We start from the raw sequence: 18749 nt of genomic DNA, 5'->3' as shown, positions 1-18749 counted from the left end.
ATAATTTCACATTAGGGTTGAAGAGGTCGTCAGCGATATCTTGGTTTATCATTGACAATTCGAAAACTGCTTTCTCGTTTAATGCATAAACTGCGTTCCAGATAGAGAAAAGGATACAGTGTATACATTTTCATCAAAAACATGTGTGCTTTGAACGAGAAAGCTGCTTTCGAAATTTTAAAGATGACTACTTCTTCAACCTTAAGAGCAACGGCCTACGGCTCATCGATTTCGTTGCCTCCAAGAATATGATCATACGCAGCACGTTTTTCCAGCACAGACACCATTGAAAGATAGCACAGTTTAAGCTTAAACCCAGTGAGTTCTAAACACAAGTAATCCCTGGTGAAGGAACAACATTGTTTGAAACCGAGAGACACTGTCGCAAACGCCAAACGCCAAAAAGAACACATCCGCCAGACATCGAGCGGCAACTCCAAAGAAAGATGCGAACCGACATGGTGGTCGAAAACAAACTGGAAGCCGAGGCAGAGATCCTCAGCGCTGAGGATCAATTCGACCTACTCACGTACATCTCTTCCGGAACGGTAAGTCTCCTGACTTCTCACATCTCCCTTCAAACCAAACCACTGAACTCTCACATCTCTACCTCCCCACAGGATTACCATGCCGCCCAACTCTCTCCGGTCGAGGAGAACCCCTCCACCCCCAAGGAGAAACCAACGGTCCTGGCGGGGTACACCATATGTCCGGACACGCTGAGCCAACTCCTGTCGAACTCGAGACAGACCAAGCGGAAACTCCCCATCATCACGTTGGATAACCTCGAAGAACTAACTGCATCCACAACGCCGAAGAAATTCCGCAGTCCCACCTCCTCAACGGCTTCATCCGTCTGCGGAGACTCCGCCTCTGAAACCTCATCGCCGGCCAAGAAACGCCGCGGCCGACCGCCGAAACAGTCTAGCCTGGACTCCACCTCGGAAGCCTCCTCGTCGGCCAAGAAACGTCTCGGACGACCGCCGAAGCAGTCCAGCCTATACCCGGACCGAGCCGAGTACGAGCACCTCAGCGAGCAAGACCTGCGGTACCGGAGGCAGCGAGACAAGAACAACGAAGCATCACGCAAGTCGCGAAACAATCGGCGTGATCGGCAGTTGATGCTGGAGTACGAAGCAAACACATTGCTCCAGAAGCACCGAGAGCTCGAAAACGAGGAACAGCAACTGATCCGCGATTGTGCTCGATGGCGCCGAGCGGTTATGCGATTGGCGCAAGTGTAAGCAGACGACTTTTCGAAAAAATTGTAAACCTTATACGTAGTACAATTTTTATTTCCAAAAGAAAAACATTAAAGAAATGGTAAATAGACGTAAGATACAGTTGAAGTATTTGTGCTTTTTACTTCGAACATCAATTTTGTTTCATTGAGAAGCAGTTGAATCTGACAAAGATTCGCAGAAGCGTGCCGTCAGGAGAGGAGCTACCAGGCGGCGTCCGCAAGGCTAGGCGGTTGTTAACCCCGTAAGCCGGCAGTAATTCCGATAAGTCGGATCCCATTCAGGCGTTCCAGAAAGCTGGGAAGGGTGGGTCTGAAAAGGCCGGCCCGTCCCGGATTGAAGGAAACAGGGGGTTGCAACCACAAGTAAGAGCGGATCAGGGGGGGGACTCGCCTTTGGACCACAGTTGAGCGGAAGATTCGCCACAGTTGAGCAGAAGAGGAGAAAGAAGAAATTGCAGGATGTGAAAGAGGCGTATGGACACCACACCTAGGACACGTAGGAGGGTAAGTGCCAAGCGCGAGAGGAGGACGTGCTGGTCATCAAGACCGAAGATATCAAGTACACGGAAGTCATAAAGGCGATGAAGAGCGACGGTTGAAATGATCATCGAGCGACAAGGGCGCCGCCTACAAAAATCTGGCGGAAGAGGTCCTTGGCGAAGGGGTCGAAGTGAGGGCTGTTACGGCGAAGACGATTCTGAAGGTGAAGAACCTAGATGAGATCACTGACGCGATCGAGCTCATCACGGTACTGCGGTAACAGTGCAATGTGCAGTTGGCCACCGCAGCCGTTCGGCTACGGAAGTGCCCGGCAGGAACACAGGTAGTCTTGGTATAGCTACCTATGGCGGACGCCAAACAAGTCCGTTAAAATGGTGAAGCTCAAGGTGGACTGCTAAGTATGCCAACTGACCTTGCACGAGCCACCGGAGGTTTGTTTCAGGTGTCTGGAACCAGGAAAAAGTCATGAGACTGCAAAGACCCTCACAGGAGCAAGTTGTGTAGCCGATGCAGCGGTGAAGTCCACAAGGTACAAAGCTGTACGAGTCAACCCACGTGTTTGATTTGTCCCGGGAAATCCGTGAACAGCAAGCATCCAACAACGGGAGGTCCAAGGTGCCCGACCTTCAGACAAGCCCGTAACTGGCAAAGTGCAGTAGTGCAGGTAACGCAACTGAACTTGAACCATTGTGACGCTGCCCAACAACTGCTTTGACAGGCAGTTTCTGAGTAGGGAACGGATATCTTCATCGCGGCGGTCCCATACCGAGTCCCCGCCGGTACTGGTAATTGGGTCGCGGGGTCAGATCCTGTTAGAGGCACTGGCTATGCTAGGTGTCGATCTGGCTCATGTCGGTACCTAGAGTACCGTTAGTCAGAACGGTGCGGAGTTGATTATTGACGTTATTTTTTGTAGTCCTGGCCTAACAAATAGTTCAAACTGGAGAGTAGACGATATCTACACTCACGACGATAACCTGGCGGTTCGCTATAGTATCGGCTACAACAACGACGAGGTATTTAGAAGAAGGCACTCCGCCGTAAGCGAAACATACTCGGTATAAGCGGAGTCGAGCTGGTAGCGGTGCTCTCGCGTGCGTGCGATGCGGTCATGCAAGTCCACCCTAGAAATGGGAGACCACCGGCTTACTGGTGGACTCAAGCGAATGCGGACCTGCGCCGCGGCCTGTCTACGGGCTAGGCGGCGGATGCAGCAAGCACGAACTGAGGAAGAGCGAAACGAACGGCGGGTGGTGTTCGCCGCTGCCAAAGCCGCGCTGATGACGGAGATAAGGCCATATCTTGAGGGTCTTTGTCAGATGCCTGCAGGATCGTGATTGCCAAGACAAGAGGTGTAATGGCTCCTACAGAGCAGTCTCCGGAGATGTTGGAGGGTATCATCGATCGTCTCTTTCCGCGTCATGATCCTAGTCCTTGGCGCTTGGCCTCCTTTTGTAGGACAGCTGGGGACTGGGGCTGCCAATGAGGAGAGGGTCACCGATGTGGAACTTGCGGGGATAGCAATGTCCCTTAGCGTAGGTAAGGCCGCAGGTTCGGACGGAGTTCCGAATCTGGCCTTACAAGTAGGTATTGCAGAGGCTCCCGGGATGTTCAGGTCTGCTATGCAGAAATGCCTGGACGAGGGAGTTTTCCCAGAGGTTTGGGAGCGGCAGAGCCTATTGCCAAAGGCGGAGAATCCACCTGGAGATCTGTCGGCATATAGACCAATATGCTTGATCGACACGGCGGGGAGGTTGCATGAAAAGATCAGAGTTTGGCTAGAATGCCGCTTCAACGGATATCACCCATATTGTCTTGAAACTAAAGAGGAGGTAGCGCGTGGACTCGGAGAATGGCTGATGCAGAAACTATACAAGAGGTGGCCCAAGGATTCGGAGTCGACTACGTAGGCTATACCGGTCCCCTACGGTCGAAATCCACCCTTACAGCGATTAAGTGGCCGCGGAGAGAACATCCTGGTAGCGTCGGTCTACGGGGTTGGATCCGAGCCCGCGGTTGCAAAGCGGTGCTCAGCAAGGTCGGGGCAGGTGGACGCCCCATGTCGGCACGTCCTTCTGTGTGATGGCTTATAGGGTATGCGGTTACAGTTCTTGATACTTGCTATGCAGTGGCGCAGGCGTGGTGTCGACCCTGCCTGGCTTCCGAGGACAAAGGGAGTGATGAGGACCATTTGGGAAACTGACTAAGCGCCAGCATGCTACCTTGGTGGACTTTTCAAAGCGAATCATCGATGTTCGTTGCTGCAGGCTACGCTGTGCTACGCTGCTAATCTTGAGGGTGCGATGTGCACTAGCATCTCTATGAAGCAATGCCTTCTTGGTGGTTCCGGATAGACGAAGGGTTTGGCGGCCATGGGAATAGGTCGAGAAAAGAGTAGTCCTGACCTTTCCTTTTGTTGTAGAAGACGGTCCTTAACCCCATAGTACCTGGACCTTACTGTTCAGGCGCTGTTGAGCAGAATATCCTCCCATGAGTCCCATGGTTTGAAGAAAAAAAATAGGCGTACGGGACAGTATCGACTCGATCGCATACAGCTAAGGCCAATCATGGACAAGATTGTGGCTCCTCTGAAAGCTTATCAGTTTAATAGAAGTGACACGGACACTGTGTAGAATTGCGTCAACTCCAATTCATTAGGATCTCACTGGATGTCTGATGTTCAATATTACACGCAACGACAGGTTGCAATATCTGTTTTGCTGAATTAGGTACGATTAATCTGTATGCTTCGTGGAGCTCATAGACCCCATCGGCGGAACTTCTGGAACTCTTACCAATTCTGTACACCCGCCAGAAAGGTGACGTAACAAACGTCTGACATTCGCGAGGCTGGAACAAAGCAGATTAGTACCGAGATTTGTAGATCGAAGTTGTGAGCTCGATCTCGAGAAAGCACTTGCGGTTTCAATAGACTGAAGATCAACAAAGAAATGATGAGGACGACACTAACTGGGAGAAATGAGTACACAGGGACTTTGTGAGAATTCTGAACAGTAGGACAAGAAAGTGTTAACTACATAATTTAATAACTGCTAGGGTAAAAGCACTAGACTTCACCACTGTTCTAGTCTTCGCTCCCTCCATACAAATCCATTTTTTTATGTATGAAGTACCAAAGATCAGAGTAGAACTTTAGGGGGCGAAGTCTAGTGTTTTTACACTAGATGTTCATCAGTAAGCAACTGAAGTTTATGGAATGCTAACAGTTATTTCAACTTGATAAAAAATGAAACGCATACGAGAGCCAAACGACAAGAACAAAGTTTTCCTTTCTTTATTGAATCGATGTCTTGCTAAACTTAAACATTGCTCGCACTCATGTCATGCTGTTTCAACATGCCGTTGTTGCACCACCAGTTGAATACCGCCCTCGGTCGTCAGTATAAACGATCGCGGTTTCATCCTAAGCTCGTTGCACTGGTCCTCCGGATTGGCCAGACTGAACCGGAACTTTCTGAGAAGCGTTACCACAGCCACCTTCGATTGCAGAATACCCAGTCGCATGCCGATGCACAGCCGTGGTCCCGCTCCAAACCCAAAGTACGCCTTGCTCGGGGCTCCTCCTTCGAACCGCTCCGGTTGAAAGTCGTTCGGCTGGGGAAAATATTCGGGATCACGGTGCATCCCCATCAGAGGAACCACAATGGGGGTGCCCTTTTCGATGGTCACGTCCGTTTCCGGGATGCGGTAGGTCTTGGTGCACTCTCGGTTCAGGATCGCTACCGGTGGATACTTCCGGACGGTTTCTTCCAGGCACTGCTCGACGTACTTCATGGATGCCAGACTGCAGTAGGTGAGGGCACCTTCATGCTGCGCAAGCACGCTGTCAATTTCTTGATGCACTTTAGCCTGGATATCCTGATGTCTAGCGAGTTCAAAGAGACAAAACGACACGGTAGATGAAGAGGTTTCGTAGCCAGCTACAAAGAAGACCATCACCTGGGCAGTTACTTCATCTATTGATAGGCTTTTGATCGGATTCTTGGACGCAGAATCCTCCGTCCATTGTTCGCCGTTACGCTTCAAGCTCACGCCATTGCGCAACTGCAGCAGTAGCTGCATCATATCCTTTCGGTGGACTCCTTCTTTTTCACGATGTTCTATGGTCTTCCGTACCAGTTCGGTCATGAACTCCTGAATCACCGGTGCTATTGATTTACTTCCGAGCATCACCTTCAGCTTTGGGAACCAAAACGCCAAAGCCAAACGGAGCGAAGTAATCAAATCGTGGGCCAGCACCTTCTCGCCCATCCGTCGGAACAGATCGTCTCGGTTGTTGATGGAATCCATGTCGATTCCGTACGCCACCGAAGCGATCACGTCCGACGTGTAGCAAGCGGCCAGTTCCTTCACCTCGACAACCTCCGACGAGGCAATCTCCTGGAGGAAGCGCCGCTGCAAAATATTCGCCTTCTCAACCAGCAGCGGAAACATCTCCTTCAGGCTTCCGGAGCTGAACGTCGGGGTCAGTTTAGCACGGAGGTTCTTCCACTTGACACCGCCCAGGGCGAAGAGGTGGCCACTCATGGGATCGGTTTCTTCATCCACGTGGATTCCTCGGTCGTGGAAGTGTTCGAAATCCCGCGTCAGGATGTTTTTCACCAGTTCGGGATCGTTTATGAGCAGGGCCGGACGTAGGGATAGGTAGATTCCCACGTACGGGAGGTGTTTGGTCCGATGGTAGAGATTAGCGTACGTCGAAGGAATACCGTTCTTCTGGCAGAAGAACTCGCTGAAGTTCCCGAAGGGGAAAGATGGATCCAACTGAGGAACGCCACATCGAGTCCAGTACCGGAATTGCAGCCATATCAGTACGGCCACTAGAGGAGCGCTCAACGCGAAGAACGCTAGTAACATTTCGTTGGAAAGTTCTTCAACAGCAGTGGATAAATTCCGCAATAGGTTCTTTGGTGTTCTGCAGGCTTCGACGGATATTGCGGAATATCCGCAATCTGCCAATCAGTGATTACACTGATACACTGATTCACAGTCGTTTTTAAGAACAGTTCTATCTATAGTTACTATCACTTTTGAACATGACAGCTTATGGATTCTTTGGCATGTGCATGATGGATTTGCAGAAATTCTCACAAAGCCGATCGTTGCATCAGCTTCGAGAACTCGCTGATTGCAATCAAAACTTGTTAGCTGCTCTCACTAATTCGATTCGGAACTCTTTTTTTTCTGCTGAAAACACTTGTGTACTGCTCGCGCGCGGAAGAACTAATAAACGATTTGTTTTCAATCAAGAACGGATTGACTGACTGACCCACCCAACCCAGCTGGTAAGCCAACGCCATTCATTATAGTTGTTATGCTAGCCTACGTAAGCCTACCATACTTCCACTTTGCCTAAATGCATTTCAATTGAAAGCATGTAGGTAGGTACCTACCGCGAGGAACTTTTGATTCTGGATTTCGCAAATATCGGCGCTCTGCGATGCTACTAATAGCAGCTAAGCGCCGAGTGCAGTCAAGCATAGCAACGGTCTAGAGTGCGTTTCGGAAGAAATGCTACCGAGTTGAAATGCGTGGCCTTGGTTCCTCTGTAGTTAGTCTATAATAAGGCAAGAGATCCAACGTTATGACCACACTGTGCTGTGCTGTATGATGATTTATTGAACAAAAAGACAAAAAAAAAAGCTGACGTGCTCGTTATTTATGCTTGGGATGTTATGAATTCAGAACTTGGTCTCTCAGTGTGCTCTCCCAATTATTAGACATGAACCGATAACATCATTATAAACCCGTATTTTATAGGGCTAATTTTTGGACACTAATACCCAAGTTAAAAAATGAAACTCTATGTTGTGCTTTCAAAAAATACTCTACATGGTTCTTTAACGTCTTATTACAGTTGCACACTAAGGTCTTTTTTTACACGGGGGATACGTCCCGTGTAAAAAAACCGTGCTAATTCGGGAATCCGTGTAAAAAAACTGAAGGAAATCTGAAAATGCTTGAAATGTCCTTACCTTCAGATATCCGAGGTTTTTTTTAGAGTTAATAAGGAAAGGAGGGAGGGGGGGGGGTAGTAGTAAGGGTTGAATCTAGGGGTTAGTGGGGAAGGGAACAAGGGATGGGTTATGAGGAGCAGAGTGCATACTGTTTCCAAGAAAGATCGCAGAGGATATTTTGGGGTGTTAAGGACTGTCTAGACGGACTAAACGAAGGATCAAGGAGTCTGTCAACACCCTACAGGTCAACGGAGCAAGGTGGTGTAGAGAAAGATGTTCCAGGACACCCAGGAACATTCGCGAGTAAAGGCTTTAATATCTACGAGCGTAATCGATTGATTTTTGTTACATCACTGATCCTGTTCTGTGGTCCACGGATCATTGTTCTGTAAATAATTAATTTTCAAACATGACCTCCAATTTTGATCTCCAAGAACTTCCGCGAGTAAAGGCCAGAAGATCTACAAACATAGCCAATGGTTTCTTGCTACATTACCGATGCGAAGTCCATTGAGCATTGTACTGAAGAGTATTCATTTCTAAAGATATGCTAGGTCTTCCATGAACTTCCGCGAGTTAAGGCCTTAAGATCTACAAGCGTACTCAATGAATTATTGTTACATTTCTAATACGTTGTAACATGCTACAGGCCCATGAACAATTTTTCTGTAAGGAACTATCTATATATATAAAAATGCAGTGGCATACGTGGGACCGCGCATAACTTGCGAACGGGTGGTCCGATTTGGGTCGTCTAAGTTTTGTTCTGTTAGTTTTCACCCAAGGAAGGTTTATAAAGCCTAAAACATGGGAAAATTGAGAGTTTTTAAAAATCGGGTTTTCATACATTTTGAACGGGGACTTGGGCGCTTGGCTAGGGACTCGAAACGTCAAAAAACGCAGTAGGCAAGACAAAGTTTGCCGGGTACAGCTAGTTTTTCATAGATGTTCTAGGTCCTCCAAGAACTTCCATGAGTAAAGACCTGAAGATCTACAAGCGTTATCAATGAATTGTTGTTATATTTCTAATACGTTGTAAACTGCTATAGGTCCATGAACCATTTTTCTGTTTAGAAATAATTTCTACAGATGTTCTAGGTCCTCCAAGAACTTCCATGAGTAAAGACCTGAATATCTACAAGCGTTATCAATGGTTTATTGTCACATTACTAATACAGTGTAGCGTCCTACATGTCCAGGGAGCCTAGTTCTGTAGAGAAATAATTTCCAAAGATGATCTAGGACCTCCAAGAACTTCGGCGAGTAAAGGCCTTAAGATCTACAAACGTTATCAATGGTGTGTTGCCACATTACTGATATAGTGTAGCGTCCTACAAGTCCAGGGAGCATAATTCTGGAGAGAAATAATTTCCTAAGCAGGGTGGCCACACAAAATCGAAATTGAAATTCCCGCATTACTCCCGACTTTTTCCCGCATCAATTTTGAATTTTCCCGACTTTTCTTTATATACCTATGGAGCATGTTCATTTTCATTTATTTAGTATTACATCAAATTCAAGATAAAACTGAATCAACAATATTTCTCCATAATACACGGTTCGTGGCTGTCGCTCTCCATTCTCGGTCGCGCCCAATGCTCGCCAAGTCACGCTCCACCTGGTCCGCCCATCGTGCTCTCTGCGCTCCACGCCTTCTTGTGCCAACCGGATCAGTTGCAAACACCAGCTTTGCAGGGTTGTTGTCCGGCATTCTTGCAAATGCCCTGCCCACCGTATCCTTCCGGCTTTGGCCACCTTCTGGATGCTGGGTTCGCCGTAAAGTGCAGCGAGCTCGTGGTTCATCCTTCTCCGCCACACACCGTTCTCCTGCACACCGCCGAAGATCGTCCTTAGCACGCGTCGCTCGAAAACTCCGAGTGCTTGCAGGTCCTCCTCGAGCATGGTCCATGTCTCGTGCCCGTAGAGGATTACCGGTCTTATTAGCGTTTTGTACATGGTGCATTTGGTGCGTGGGTGAATCTTTTTCGACAGCAATTTCTTCTGGAGTCCGTAGTTGGCCAGACTTCCGCTGATGATGCGCCTCCGAATTTCACGGCTCACGTTGTTGTCAGTCGTCAGTAAGGATCCGAGGTAGACGAATTCCTCCACCACCTCGAAAGTATCCCCGTCTATCGTAACATTACTACCCAGGCGGATCCGGTCGTTTTCGGTTCCGCCTAACAGCATATACTTTGTTTTTGAAACATTCACCAACAGTCCGACCTTTGCTGCTTCACGTTTCAGGCAGGTGTACAGCTCTGCCACCGTTCCAAATGTTCTGGCGATAATGTCCATGTCGTCCGCAAAGCACACAAATTGACCGGATTTTGTGAAAATCGTTCCCCGGCTGTTGAGCCCGGCTCGTCGCATCACACCTTCCAGAGCGATGTTGAAGAGTAGGCATGAGAGTCCGTCACCTTGTCGCAGTCCCCAGCGAGATTCGAATGAATTGGATAGTTCACTCGAAACCCTTACGCAGTTTTGCACACCGTCCATCGTTGCTTTAATCAGTCTTGTCAGCTTCCCAGGAAAGCCGTATTCGTCCATGATTCTCCATAGCTCTGCGCGGTCGATACTGTCGCATGCCGCTTTGAAGTCGATGAACAGGTGATGCGTTGGGACCTGGTATTCACGGTTCTGGAGGATTTGCCGTACGGTGAAGATCTGGTCCGTTGTCGACCGGCCGTCGATGAAGCCGGTTTGATAACTTCCCACGAACTCATTCGTTTGGTGCTGATCGAAGTGCTGCTTCCATCTTTCGATCACCTCACGTCACCTCCTCCGATCTTATCCCTGCAATTTTCGGCTCGCGACACGAAGCCGTTTTGGGATGCGTTGAGCTTCTGACTTAAGTGTAGAATTAGCTAAACGTTAACATACACATTATTTTTTTTTTCTTTTTTTCATAGTGATTACGGCGGTAGCACACTGTGCTTATGTTCTAACACCGCACCCTTTCCCTACGTTTGCTTCTATGAGCCTCTATTTTTGTTTCAACACACAGAAGTACGTAGGCATATCGTGGCCCAAGTCGACACTGTTTTGGCCTGCGTTGAACAAAAATAGTTTTAATAAAAGTTTCCCCTTTTTTCTTTTTGTCAATTGTTTTTTTGTAGTATGGTCCATGTATTTAGTTAGGTTCTTGTCAATTTGCCAGTTATTCGAAGTAGATCTCCAAGGTAATAGTCAATTACGTCATTCTGATCTGTTCTATAATAGCAGCTTTAGTCTTTGCTTTATTGAAGTGTAATTTCATTGGAAATATGCTGACTGTCGTTATTAAAAAGAGACGTCTGGAACTGTGTCCTGGTAGTTGTTGCGTCATGCACATACGTCATGTCTTAATTATGCCTAGGAGATTAACAAAAACACGTGTGTTCGGTCAGATTGCGTAGAAAGTCAAGAAAAATAGGTTTCTTTACTGTCAGTTGTTATGTAAGCCTCGTTTGAAGCACTTCCCGTGAGAACACAGTCATCTGTACACCAACTAAGCCGTATCTTCGTACTCGGCTAAATACTGTACTGTCAACCGGCGAAAAGCCTACGGGTAAATATTAAAAAATGAATAATAATACTGTCTAGTGCATTGTTTCCTATTGGCCACTATTTTAGTCTAGTCCCAACTGCAAGCTTTTTTCCAATCTTAGCATCAATTGTCTTCTAGATACTTCTAGATAGATTCATCGAATCAGTCGAACCCGTATGTTAAAATATAGTCGATTCTGTGTCAAATTGTTTTCTTGATTTCGCTAATCGTTTTCTACTTCTCTGTGTTCATCTCTTGTATCCTTAAATTGTCATCGGTCCAAAACCCACAGAAACATGTAACTGAACTTCTGATATTTTTCTGTTTATGTCATAACACCAGCTAAGAGATAAACAAAAATACGCCCAGTTGGTCAGTTGATTGTAATAGAACAAAAATTGCTTGTCAACTATTATGTATTCATCCCCCTATAAATACCCTCGATGAACCATGTCATTTTCTCATGCGTGGCCTAGAAATGTCAACCTAGTCATACAAAAGTAACGTTGTTCAGTTAATAAAAATCAGTCAGTTTTTTGTCCAAAATGTCACGTCAAACGCATTGACGTCAACAATGCGTTTAAGTGTTCGCATGTTAGCTTCGAATCTATCAGCACAATTAAGTGCTGCAAATCTCCTTCCCACTATTAATTTTTCGGTTGATTTTAATTGCTTTATTTAAGGCCGGAGGTGGTTGAATCGTCCGCCATTGCTCTGTTGCTAGTAAGATGCAAATCTCAACTTCTACTTCATATTATTGACTAGAAATTTGATCGTTCATTTGCTCACTTGTGGTGCACAATCGACTAAATTTTCAGCTACGTCAGTGCAGTGGAAATTGATATTTGCTTCTTCAACATCGCGAGGCAAATTGTTAGAAAGAGAGGGAAGATAGGAAAAATTACACGTCGTCCCGTGCGGCCTTAAAGAAAATATAATCAAGTACCTAACATTTTAAAAATTCGAAAAAGCGACTATGACATTAATATTTCACTAATCAAAATCAACCGAGAAACGTGGGAAATAGAGCCCAAACAACATTTTGAAGTCATCTGGCTGTAAAAGGTTCCAAAACCTGTCACAAATCCTATAATACTTTTATTAGGATTTGTAACGATCATCAAAACCTTCTCAAATCCAACCGACTTGGAACTATTGCTTGGGAATAGACTCTACTAAGCCCCAGCGGTTCCTCCGTGTTTATCAAGCATATCTGATGCATATGATCAGCCATACTCCATCTGCAGCAGCCGGTTCGTGATGAACCGTTGGAGGCGCATTAAAGTGTTAAAAAGGTGATATGTTTCACAAAAGAACACTACATCACAATAATCAAAATAAAACTCCTTCACTTTAATACCGTCAACCCCTGCGAACTTGGCCAGGGATTTTATCTTTACTTAATTTGATTTCAAATTTTGCTTTCGGTTTGCTGTCATTTTAATTAGTGTAAATATTAAGAGTATAACCGGAAACCGTTTCACTTTCTCGGGATTCAAAAACTTAACGCGGTTTTGTGAGACACAACTTTATTCGCCGGTTGCTCGTTACAAACTGGTTGAGGTTTTTCATTTCGTTCTTCTAGAACCTTTTCCATCAATCACACTGTACCACTCACTCAAAAATCACACATTAGTGCCATTTACACTTATCAATAAGTTGATTCAACCAAGAGGTTCAATCTTTCCTTCAACTTCATCAAGAAACACAATTTGATGGAAATATTGCTAAATGTATTTCATTCATTTTTATTGAGGAGAACATGGATGATAATGTTGAATCTTGATATAAATACTGACCAACCTGCAAAAGCGAGGATTGAGGTTGGTGGTCATATCCTCAATATTTCCCCTCCGAAAGATTGATCCAACCGATCCAACCACCACTATCATCCAGTTTGACCAAACCATCAAGATCATCCAAGTTTGTCAAACTTTCCCCTTGAGTTGTTTGATTCGATCTATCCAGCAGGGCAAAAGAGTCAGCACATTAAGCGAAGACCATTCCATCAGTGAGGAAGAGATAGCAATTCACCAACGTTCAGCGCGTGGTTCACGGCGTTCATGGTGGCCAGTACAATTGAATTTTATGGAATGCTTTGAAAGCAAATTTCTAGGAATAAAGAGTCACGTTTTTGCTTTGTAAATATAATACAGACTTGATCATTAGAAAAGTGCAAATTTCGATACTTCGCTTGCGTATTCAATTCCATTAATAATTATGAAAAAATAATTTTTTGATAGTTTTGGTCATTTATTACGCCATATTCGATTTTTTTTGTAAGCATTCATAAACTCTTATCTATTGAACCCAATCTCTCCGATTAGCATGATGAATTGTTAAATAGTGGATCTATTTACTAATTCATCATGCTATTTTTCCTAATGTCTTGAGAAGGTTAATGTTTTTTAATTACTAACACAAGTTATGAACTTCTATCGTTGAATCAAAATATTTCATACAAAATGGAGCTTAAACAGTATTAACAGTTAGGTTCGAACAAGTTTTGATTTTTGCTAATGTCATAGTAAATATGTATAGCAGTAAAGGTTTAGAAAACAAAGGCTGATAAGAGGTTATTGCCATATTGATTTGTTTGTTTCGTCTATAATTGAAAATGTTTGCTTTATCAGTTATTGTTAAAACAGATTTCTCTAGAGCTAGATTGATGATTACTGAACGATAATTAAATTATATGTCCTGAGAGTGACTTTGGGATTTTTTGGCAGTTTTTCTCTCTTTTCCATAAGAAGTTTTTGTCGTCCGAATAGCTTGAAACAGTTTCATTGGCAAACTTGAGGCTTTAGATAAAACGAAGAGAACAAATCTGTCGAAAATATACTGAGTTTCCCTATATAGTTCTAGCATTTTATACTGAAGGCTCTAGAAAACCGCATATGCGTTAGTGGAAATAAAAGAATAGAACATGATAAACCAATGTTAAATATTAAACATTATTCCTAAATAATCTAATGAAAATTTACGATGCGCAACTTACTTGAGCTTGAAAATGTTTATTTGGCAGCGCTTTCTTGTTTCCTTTATTCCACCATTCCATCAATTATTTCTTTCTCAAGGATTATTGATGAAATCACGCAGATCAAACCAAATATCAATCTAATATCTTCGACATTACCCCTTTCCAGAGAGATAGAGCTAGCCGAGGTTCGAACGGAGAGAAAATCTCCACACGGAAAGATCGATGTACACAGAGCAAGGAGTAACTTTCACGCAGCGATCGAAAAGACAAAAGATTTCATGCAAACTTGTGTGAAAATTCACGCAAATTTGTGTAATACCGGATCAGCACATTTTTTGTGCTGATCCAGTCGTACGCAAATATGAGTGAAAAATCCTTTGTCTTTTCGCAAGTTACTCATTCGCTGTGTACTTTCGTTTTAGGGTGCAGGCAGTATGAGAGAAGTTAATGCATGAAGAGAGAGAAAAAAACAAATGTCCGTGCATGCTTATCATACGTGCACAGCTAGCAAAGCAAAGCCTTTTATTGAATCAATGCGTCGTCGGTGTGTGCGCGGTTGATTTTCAGTCCTACCGATCCCAATGCCAATAATGCGGAAGATAATGTATACAATGCATTTCTGTAAATTTTGTATTTATGTTGTTTTTAATAAATTTTCTATTTACATTATTTGTTCTTCTAAGCTTTACCATTTTTACATATTCAAACATATGACATATTTTTTTATTACAAAAACTTTTTAGACAGCACATGGGATTGAACTCGAGACACCTTCAGCGCCGTCTTGCTGAATTACCTTTATATTTCGACATTACACAAAATTACTACTGAAGGGTGTTATTTGTCAGAAGGGGTATTTCTTATTTATAGGCAACGCAAGTAAGCCACCATAATGTGCAAGTTATTAATTAATTTTTTATCAGTACCGTGTGCGCACCTAACTTTGCGCAGGTCCAAACTTTGCGCATTCTTGTGAAATAACTAAAAAAATAACTAAATGTCAACATTTTCACCAGTTTAATCATTGCACTAGCATTGTGTAAACATAAACATTATTTGACGAAAATTATATTACCATAAAATCTTTGTTTATGTTGAATAATAAACAAAAAATACACAAAAACGTCAAAATTTGCCTCGCCTTAACACGGCTGCCAAGAAGTAACTCTACTAAAAATCAACATTTTCCTCGATAAAACTGTGCAACGATGATTAATTTTGCAGTTAATTGACAAAAAAGGTGATATTCTAGTAATATCAATCACAGTTCGTAATATTTTTTTCAATTTAACTAGTAAATAGTGGTGCGCAATGTTTGGAACCAATATTTGCACTGTGTTCCTAATTTTTGCGCACTTTCAGTAAATGCATGTTGAACGTGAATACATGACTTATGAACCATTTAAATATTATGTAACAATTGTATTGACAATTTCAGGCCTGCCTCCACCATGTAGCAGATTTTGTATGGAAATTAGTAGAAAATTGTATGAACCGTAGCACTACGGCAGGCACTCTTGTTGGTCTGTCTACAATGTTACGTGATTTGTGAACAGTCCTTCATTTGACTTTTCCGGCGGTCAATGTTAGGGACGATTCAAATATGACGTCCACCATTTTTTTGAATTTTAGAACCCCCTCCTCCCCCGGGTTACCCCGTCACGCTTCATAGTACCTATACCTAATACATGGCATATCACACTTTTCCAGACAACCCCAACCCCACCCCCCTCCCACCAAAGATGGACGTCATATTTAAATGATCCCTTATTGTTCCTATCCGTAACGACCACTCCATTTATCAGGAAGCTTTTACCTTTGGATCTCTACCCACGGGAAAACCCCTCATGAATTTTGGATTGTTCACAGGGTAGGTGCCTAGTACGAACCGCAGACGAATTGAAGAACTGCCGGAGGCCTCCGTCGCCCCTGTCCCGTAGGACAAAGTATTTCAACAAAGATCAGTTAAGAGCACACTACCTGAATAACTTTAGTTCAATGGGGAAACATTAAATAATAGTATTTTTGATGACTTTTTCAAGCAATCCATAGCATGCGCAAAGTTAGGCACACCATGCGCAAAGTTAGGAACAATCGAAGATTTTGTGCGCAAAGTTAGGAACAAGGCAATGAAATAGTTTTTCTATTTTAAGTATTTTTTGGTTCATATTATGATTTTTTTAATATTGCAGACTCAAAGAAGGATCATTAGTCTATCGTATGAGCATGTTGTTCGTGATATTATTTGTTTATTTGTATTTTTTATAACGATTAGAAATTTGATTTTTCTTAACTGCGCAAAGTTTGGTGCATACACGGTATTAACGAGATTTTTAGCCCTAGGCTAGTTCATCTCGGGACCCACGTAGAGTGTCCATTTCCCGGCCAATTTTCGTGTCCCGGGATTCGGGACAAAATACTTAGCCAATCCCGGGAAATCCCGGGATCCCGGGATTTTTAAAATTTCAATAAAACCCAGAAAATTGAATTGTTTAGCTTTTGTGCAGTTGAAATATTTATTTTTTAGGTTATGGTTATTTCTGTATCCATCACAAGAAGTATTATAAAATGTCTATACAATGTACTGCACTACTACTTGATGTACAAATGTCAATAACGAAATACATATAAAAGTATCAACGTTATGTTCGCCAAGAACAGTCTGTTCACCGTGTCTGGCTCAACACCGGTATCGGTGGCGATGCTCAGGCACTGGGCACGGTGTTTGACGCTTCGGGTAACACGGAGGCCGAGTGTTTCCGATTATGCAAAACACTCGTGCGAGTTCAAGCGCTCGGTGTCGTTCATTCTCCAGCACCAGTTGCAAATGCTGTTGGTCGACGACGAGAGTGAAGTACTTGGCCGCTCCTTTTGTCTCTTTCTCGTCCCTTATGACTCAGTGGCTCTGATGCAGCCAAGCCACCAGGCACTGTGGCCGAGCTCACTGCTTTGGTGTTTTGTACAATCGGAAACACTCGGCCTCCGTGTCCAACCAAAACTGAAACACGGAGCCGAAACTGAGGTTCGAGTTATAACACCGACACGAGTGTTTTGCCAGTCGCACTGCGTGTTCATCAGTAGAAGCTGAACGAAGGTGGTGATATGAACACACATGATATGTGGGCTATGTCCAGTTTGTTCTTGCTGCTACTGAATAAACCAATAAATAGAAAAAGATGAATGAAATGCATAACATGATACCAAGTTTATCATTAATGATTGATTTTTTTTTCAAGTATGACCTAGTGTCCAAAGCCCGATGGTGGTGTGTGAGAAAACCGCTCATATTTCGAAAGTGAAAATGGCCAGATAAAGTTTTTGCCTTGATATTTGGCAGTTTTATCTACAAATTGTCTTCATCCCGGGATTCCCGGGATTGTCGGGATTTCTGAAATGATATCCCGGGATTCGGGAAATCCCGAAATCACTCAAATCCCGGGAATTCTTGTCCCGGGATGTCCCGGGAAGGACACTCTAGACCCACGCTTTATTTCCCCTCCGAAGGAAGAACTCACACTTTGCAAATTTGTCGGGAGTGGAATTCGAACCCAGATCCACGGCGTGTTAGTCACGTGATTTAACCATCACACCAGGTCCGCTACACGAATTATTGATTAACTGGTGTTAGAGACCGCCAGTGCACCAGTAATTTCGGTGCAAAGTTCGGTGGCACACCAACCGAGTTATAAGATTACACAAAAAAAGCTGTGAACTGTTTATTACCACTAATGCATTGTAATCGTTGGATTCATTACATTTAAATAAAAAATATTGGGAAAAATATACTTCTGCATAAATTGTTTCTTTTGTTCGATGATTTATTACATCTGAATTAAGTTTATTTTTTTTGTATTTTTTTTGTATCATACATTAACTATTGAAGTTTATTTAAATTAAAAAAATATATGGCAACACGGCATAATGCTCTGCAATGATGATGCTCTCGATTACGCGCTGCTGCATTGAAAGGATGATAGGTTGATCTGGAGGGGAAATATTGAACCAATCAATTGATCCATGGAATAATTTGACCCATGGTTTGAACAATCTTCGGATTGATGTAAAATTTTTGAAGGTGGGGAAATATTGTAGAGAAAATTGAAGTAAAATGCGTTATGGAGGGGATATCAGGCCAAACATTTCAATAGGTCCTATCTGCATTTGAGAGACTCTCTTTGTTCACTTTCTCTTTCAATTATTGCAATGTAATGGTACAATTTTAAACTGTTTTTGCAGTACAAATTAAAAGACGATTGTTTTGACCATCGTTCAATGCAAGGAGATAATCATAATACAAATAAACAGCTGAGATATTAAAGAAAGAGAGGGAAACCAAAGAGAGCCTCTCTTCTGCAGATAGGACCTTTAGACATGTTTGGCCTGAAATATTGCTGCGTGGTTGATCAAACGGAAGATAGGGGAAAAATTGAATGATTGATATCAATCTATTTTTGAACAATATCATACATTCAATGTTTCCATAAAACGGCCAACTATTGATCAATATATGCATCGTGTGAC

At 43.6% G+C, this 18749-nt stretch overlaps 2 protein-coding genes across 2 annotated transcripts; one reads left to right on the top strand and one right to left on the bottom strand.

The window, feature by feature from the left end:
- The first annotated feature begins 83 nt into the window (after positions 1–83).
- On the top strand, positions 84–1349 carry LOC109401859 (uncharacterized). The gene is made up of 2 exons (XM_019674460.3): positions 84–548; positions 621–1349. The coding sequence occupies exons 1-2, from the start codon at positions 447–449 to the stop codon at positions 1242–1244; spliced, it is 726 nt and encodes a 241-aa protein (XP_019530005.3). The 5' UTR covers positions 84–446; the 3' UTR covers positions 1245–1349.
- Positions 1350–5023: 3674 nt separating this feature from the next.
- Positions 5024–7219, bottom strand: LOC109401852 (probable cytochrome P450 6d5). The gene has a single exon (XM_019674457.3). It carries the CDS (start codon positions 6620–6622, stop codon positions 5087–5089), a length of 1536 nt encoding a protein of 511 aa, XP_019530002.3. The 5' UTR covers positions 6623–7219; the 3' UTR covers positions 5024–5086.
- Between the last annotated feature and the right edge of the window lie 11530 nt (positions 7220–18749).

The sequence above is a fragment of the Aedes albopictus genome, chromosome 1 (genome assembly GCF_035046485.1).
Source record: "Aedes albopictus strain Foshan chromosome 1, AalbF5, whole genome shotgun sequence".
Classification (NCBI taxonomy): domain Eukaryota; kingdom Metazoa; phylum Arthropoda; class Insecta; order Diptera; family Culicidae; genus Aedes; species Aedes albopictus.
Note: the sequence above shows the minus strand (reverse complement) of the source record. Positions and strands in the feature narration are given on the sequence as shown.